Raw genomic sequence first — 6,556 nt, 5'->3', positions numbered from 1 at the left:
GTCGCGTTTCAGGGGTCTGAATAAAAAATAAAAACGCGTACCCCCGGCTTCTGTGGCCAGATGCTTTCCTCCGAGTCTCTCCTCCCGTCTATGACCCGCTCCTTTAGGGCTTGGACCTCACATAAAGGTCACAGTGAGGCACCTGCAAACAACAAGCGATGTGGGACTCAGTCAGACTCAAATGTAAAGTAAACAGAATGAACATGAAAACGGCAAGAATACAAATTAACGATGGATTAATACAGCGTCTCATTTATGCTGCAAGTTTACTCATTTCAATGACTCTTCGTCACACAAATAAAATGTTATTTCTATTTTTGTAACTGCTTCCCCGTCATCATGAGACAGTTATTGCGTGGTCGGTGTGTTGATCACATCGGTGAGATCCAACAATGTGTGAAAATATCTCGTCCCTAACTGATGGTCATCTGGCAAACCTTTGTGAAATGAAGTTAAGGCCTTCATGTTCTAGCTGCAGATGATCCGGTAACGTTCAATTCACTGTAATTAATGTCAATTCCTCCAGAGCACCATGACAGCCAGCCACCTGGCCCGGACAGAGATAAGTCAGTAGCCTACTTTAGCAGAGCTGACAGTGATACACCGACTAAACCTGCGGTTGCTGGGTTAAATGGATAAAGCCACGTTATCTCGTTAAGTTGTTTGCTAATATGCCACCAGTGCAGCTCTAATGGGTAAACACTAATCAAGCCCTGTGTCGAATAAAGGCCTACAACCACAGACAGACAGATGGCACACAAAAACAAAGAGTAACACACTGTGTGAGAAAAAAAAAAAGATCCAGCAAATGTAAACTTCAAGATGTAATAGTTTGGGTTGTGTGTTTTGTACATGAACACAGTACAGAAAGACACAGGGCTCTTTTTCTAGGATAGTCACTGGACGGTAACGGCAACTTTAAGCCCTAAGGATGTGACTGCAGCCATTGTTTACAGCACCACGACCGTCAACAACTCAACCACCGGTCACACCGGTGACAGAAGTAATGCTAGCTGGGAAGAAGTCACACAGAGGGAGACTGAGAGCGCAAAAGAGGGGAGGGAGGGCTGCCCTCAACAATCCTCCTGAATGTACAACCTTCTCGTGCTTCCTCACTGTCGAAACTGTGGCAATAATGTCCAATGTTGAGTATTAAACCGCGGGTTGTTGTTGTTGCCTCTTCCTTTTCACGCGAGAGGATCGATTCCGTTCCAGCAAACAGCCTGCGCCCAGTGGTCTACACCGCTAGAGCGGTTAGCCAACGGCTAACGGTCGGACGACAATAAACTGCTATTGCCCGAACTTCTCCCCCCGTATCGCCGCAGCGCTAACGGGCGAGTCCGCGGTGACGGTACGCGGAGCGGAGTGTCCGGCGTGAAGTCGGCATGTGGCGGCGTGCTGAAGCGCGAGGCCCGCGAGTTTAGCTTCACGTTGGGCAAATGTGGAAAGGAAGAAAACACCTTTTTTTTTCCTCTCTCTCGCTCTCTTCATAGCGCGAGCTGTTGTTGCTAGCTTAGCTAGCCCAGCTAACGTAACTGAACTTGACTTAGCCTGCGTCGTGAAAAAAAAGCTGGGTAGCAGCACACAACTTTTACGTGAGGAGGAAGCATAAAGGGGACAACTCACCACTCGAGATGTTCCGTTTTGACGCTGCCACCGTAACAAGCGAAAGCCCCTACCGTGTGATTATCCACTCCCTGCTTCCTCTTTGGAGGCAACGAACGATGTGTGTGTGTGTATGTGTGTGTGAGATGTCGCTTACACCCCGTCCGAGGAGTCGGGAGCTACTAGCATACGGTTTGCGACGTTTATTTCCGCTTCCTTTCGCGGCGCTGGGAGGGTCTGCCTGCTGTTGTGACTGGAGCTCCTCCCTGTCAGTCTGCCGAAGCCGCCACATTACTGATATGCTGCCTATGACTGGATTTAATTATCGTTTGTGAGGATTTTAAGTTGCCTAATAGGCACACAAATACCTATTATGAGCATGTAGCTACTTTACGACACCTATCCATCCATCTGTCTTTAGTGAGGTTAAAATTAGACACATAAATAATCAATGTCAGACATAAAATATTGAGTTAGGAGATGAAATAAGGCAGGATGGGACATTATTTATATTAGTGAGCCCCCGCTTTAACGCTCTCAGGTGTACGGCTGTAAAATAACGTCAAACTGTTGCCACGGCAGCGCTTGACGTCTGACTTTAACTGTGAGTAAAGTATGAGTCACGTGACAAAAACACCGTCTCGTCTCGATGGCTTCTGTCAGAGAGAAAGTGTGTTTTCATTACGTTGTAAACCACCAGCTTTTCAGCAGCCATTCAGCTGCTTCTTCTCATTAAAAAGGAATCATATTATTAACGCTACACATGTACACAAAGCAGCCGTAAATGAGCACACACATGTCGCACAGTTGATGATGTTCTGGACGGTTTGCTAAAGAGAAGTAGCCCAAACTATATCACACTCACACTTCTTAGCTGCTATCCCTCCACAGGACCCATTCATTTGCAAATATTTGGTCGTCTTTTTTTTGGACATCTGCTTTTAATTCTGACCCGTTATCTGTGACAACAGAGACACTTAAACACCGCGACAATGCTGCCCCCTAGTGGACAGGTTTAGCAATGCGGTGAAGAATGATGGCTGAGAGGCACAGACTTATAGGATAAGAGCAGAGTTAGATACCTATATATATATATATATATATATATATATATATATATATATATATATATATATATATATATATATATATATATATATGTTCGTAATATGCTGGAGCTAACGGTGGTCGACTAACACTACGACTTTATAACAGTATCATAGAAGATTGGGAATGTAGGACATTAAATAATTAAATATATTTAAGATATACAGGGAGTCTGGCTTTTAAAACAAAGAAGACAACGTAAAGAGAGGAAACGTCTCTCTCTCTCTCTCTCTCTCTCTCTATTTCAATTCAATTCAAAGTGCTTTATTAGCATGAATGTTCAAAAAAGACAATATTGCCAAAGCATTATAATAATAACATTACAGATTAGTTCAAATAAAAAAAAACGTTGAACGTTTCTGGATACAATAAAATGATTAATGATCGTGTGTGTGCATATGTGCATGTGCGCGTGTGTGCGCGCGTGTGTGTGTTGGTCACTCACTGCCTCTCAGGTTATGGCAAAACAGAATATATCTCTCAAGATATATTCTGAGAGATAGAGAGAGATATTAAAAACACTGAGAGACAGAGATACATTTCTCTCTCTCTCTCTCTCTCTCTCTCTCTCTCTCTCTCTCTCTCTCTCTTTCTCATCCCCTGAACGCATATCATATCATAGTCTTGCTTCCTTTAGGTAGTCACAGAGTACCTGATTGATTGACGGGTGTTTTTAACTGCGTTAGTTGTCGCGTGCGCTGATGAAATCTTTTGGACAACGCAAAAAAAAAAAAAAAGCGCGCGGCGTCGCACCTCCGCTGTCAAATCCAGAAAGTAATATTTAAATCTGTTTAAGATAAATGTATGCCGCTATTCCTTTGATATCATATCTCAAATTGTACTTAATATCGTTATGTTAGTTGTAACCTATTATTATTATTAATATTAGTTTAGAGAAAGACCCCCAAAAGCTATTTGGGATGGACTTTGCCCACATTTCGAATTCATCTTTTTCACCCTTCAGCTCTACCGACAGCCTACAAGAAGGTAAGTCTTTTATTCACTTCTTCAATTTACCTGAACACACAATGTTACTGCTATATATCACAACATAATTGTGCATAACATTTTGACAGATGTGGTCATCTTCAGTGGAGTTGTTCATTCTTTTTTATTATTGTGCAAAACCAGTGGCTTCACCATTAATTGGAACAAAATATTTTTTTGGGAAAGAACAAGCAGGATGTGCTGCATATTAAAACAGACTGACAGGGATCTTTCTGTTTGCCTCCAGAACCCGAGCAGTACAACAACGCGCTCATGCCCAGCATCTTCGGCGTCATCTGCTTCTTCGGGATCTCTGGAAACTCCATTGTCATCTACACCATTGTGAAGAAAACCAAGCTCTGCTCCCAGCAGACGGTGCCGGACATCTTCATCTTCAGCTTGTCCATCGCGGACCTCCTCGTCCTCCTCGGCATGCCCTTCCTCATCCACCAGCTCGTGGGCAACGGCTCCTGGTGCTTCGGCGGCGCCATGTGCACCGTCATCACCGCGCTGGACTCCAACAGCCAGATGGTCAGCACCTACATCCTGACTGTGATGACCCTGGACCGCTACCTGGCCACCGTCCACCCCATCCGCTTCAAACACGTCCGAACCCCCTTCGTGGCCGGGGCGGCGGTGGCCCTGGTGTGGGTGTTCTCCCTGGTCTCCATCACTCCGGTGTGGATGTACACGGGCCTCATGCGTCTGAAGGACGGCTCTGTGGGCTGCGCCCTCCTGCTGCCCGACCCGGCCACCGGCACCTACTGGTTCACCCTCTACCAGTTCTTCTTGGCCTTCGCTCTGCCTTGGGTGGTCATCTGCGGGGTCTTCTTCAAGATCCTCCAAAACATGTCGGCCTCGGTCGCTCCGCTGCCCCGGCGCAGCCAGAGGAAGCGCACGAGAAAGGTGACCCGAATGGCGGTGGCCATCTGCCTGGCCTTCTTCATCTGCTGGGCCCCTTACTACGTCCTGCAGCTGGCGCACCTCGGAGTGCAGAGGCCCAGCTTCGCCTTCCTGTACGCCTACAACATCGCCATCAGCATGGGCTATGCCAACAGCTGCATCAACCCGTTCATCTACATCGTCCTGAGTGAGATGTTCAAGCGCCAGTTCGTCGTGGCCCTCCGCCCGTCCCACCGGGTGTTCAGGGTGGCCCCCGCTCTGGCCGGCGGCAGCATGAGTCCGAAGGCGGCGGCGCACAGCTCTCGGCCGTCGCAGTCGGAGATGGAGATGCTTCAAAACCTGCTGCCCGTCACTGTGGCCGAGCACTGAGACGGACGCCCGACTTCTCCATCCATGGACGCCCCCCAACAGAGGGTCAATAGAGGGTCAACACCACCTGCCACCTGGACCGGCTGGCAGTCCCCTAAACACCTCTGCTACCTGAACACGTCAAGCTATTTCATAACAGAGCCCTGAGGGACTGGAAGCCCCAGATGTTTAGTGGGTTCCCTTCATTGATCATGTTGCCTCTGTATATCTTTGATGTTAGAAATATATATATTATATTATATTATGTATATTTATATATTTATAAATAGTTGTGAACAGTATGTAACTGTGATTGGTTGTTGGATTTGCTGCAATCTGTGATCAGTATCAGCGATGCATCAACCGCAGTGTGTTGTTACAGACTGTTGTGTGCACAACATAAATGTCAAAACAATTGTCAGCGCAACACCATTAGAGCAAGTTCAAGCGCCTCAGGATGAGCATCTCCTTACACTCCATGTGAGCGATGACTAAGTGACAGTCATAAAAACACACTGACAGAGTGTGCATCACGGCTCTGTCATGCACATACACATGTAGATACACATGTAGATACACATGTAGATACACATGTAGATACACAAAGCCAATCCCATGACTCTCTGTGCCTTGTGGCTGTTTAGCTTGTGATGCATTATTAGTCTGTGTCTATTTAACGAGAGAGATGCTAGACAGTGGCATGTCTGTTACAACATGCTGTACTCCTCCAGGAGGTGAAGGATGTGGTTCACGCGTCTCATCCCAGAGTTTACTCCTACATTTTCAGTGTGTTTTTTGTCGGATTGCTTTGTAAGTTTAAGAAAAAGAAGAAGTAAACACTTTTGCTTTTGCAACTTTCTTTGGAAAAATGTGTCAATAAAGTACCAATAAAGTGTTGAATTCAACTGAAATGTCTCCATTCAACGGTGTGCAAGGACACTTATTACATTGAAAGCATTTCTATCAGAAACATCCGTCGTGGCAATGTTCTCGGACTTAAAGAGTTTTTCCTTTTTCTTTCCCTCAGCTTTTCAGTGGGGAGACTCGTAGCTTCTCTGCTGATACAAATATCAAGTAAAGAAAAGAGCAGAAAACCAGGATTACGTGGCATTCAAGTGCTAATTATTTTTAATCAAAAAGACAACCAATTTAACCTCAGAATAATTAAATAGTAAGGCAATTATCTACTCAAAACCCTAGTGAGACATAATGGCGGTGATAAATACGGATCACAAAACTAATGTCAATAACAACGTAAATGATTCTTTTATTTTAGTGCATTTACTCAATATGTACACATTTTTAAGTAACTGAGATAATAAGGTTAAGAAATCTGGAAAAACGGAGCAGATGACACATGGAATATACAGTATATATCTGATGTAAAACAGTCTTTCGTTCAAATATTCCCCTCAAGCAGCACACGTTGGTGGAAACAGAAGCAGAATAATTAAATGATTCTCTCATCAGAAGTTTTTTTTTAATCAAAGACAGTTAAGTAGAAAAACTTTGGCTAAAAAATATCCTTTCAACATTTTTAGGTGTGATGTAAAAGTTCATGTTTAGTTTTATGAAACCCTGTGGTGAAGAAAAACTGTCCTTGAAA

At 44.8% G+C, this 6,556-nt stretch overlaps 1 protein-coding gene across 1 annotated transcript; it reads left to right on the top strand.

Moving 5' to 3' along the window:
* Positions 1–3,957: 3,957 nt before the first annotated feature.
* Positions 3,958–4,971, top strand: mchr1b (melanin-concentrating hormone receptor 1b; the record flags this gene model as incomplete). Its single annotated transcript, XM_079233678.1, has 1 exon — positions 3,958–4,971. The coding sequence occupies exon 1, from the start codon at positions 3,973–3,975 to the stop codon at positions 4,969–4,971; it is 999 nt and encodes a 332-aa protein (XP_079089804.1). The 5' UTR covers positions 3,958–3,972.
* Between the last annotated feature and the right edge of the window lie 1,585 nt (positions 4,972–6,556).

Source organism: Taurulus bubalis (assembly GCF_910589615.1).
Source record: "Taurulus bubalis genome assembly, chromosome: 17".
Classification (NCBI taxonomy): Eukaryota; Metazoa; Chordata; class Actinopteri; order Perciformes; family Cottidae; genus Taurulus; species Taurulus bubalis.
This window is presented reverse-complemented; position numbering and strand designations above follow the sequence as displayed.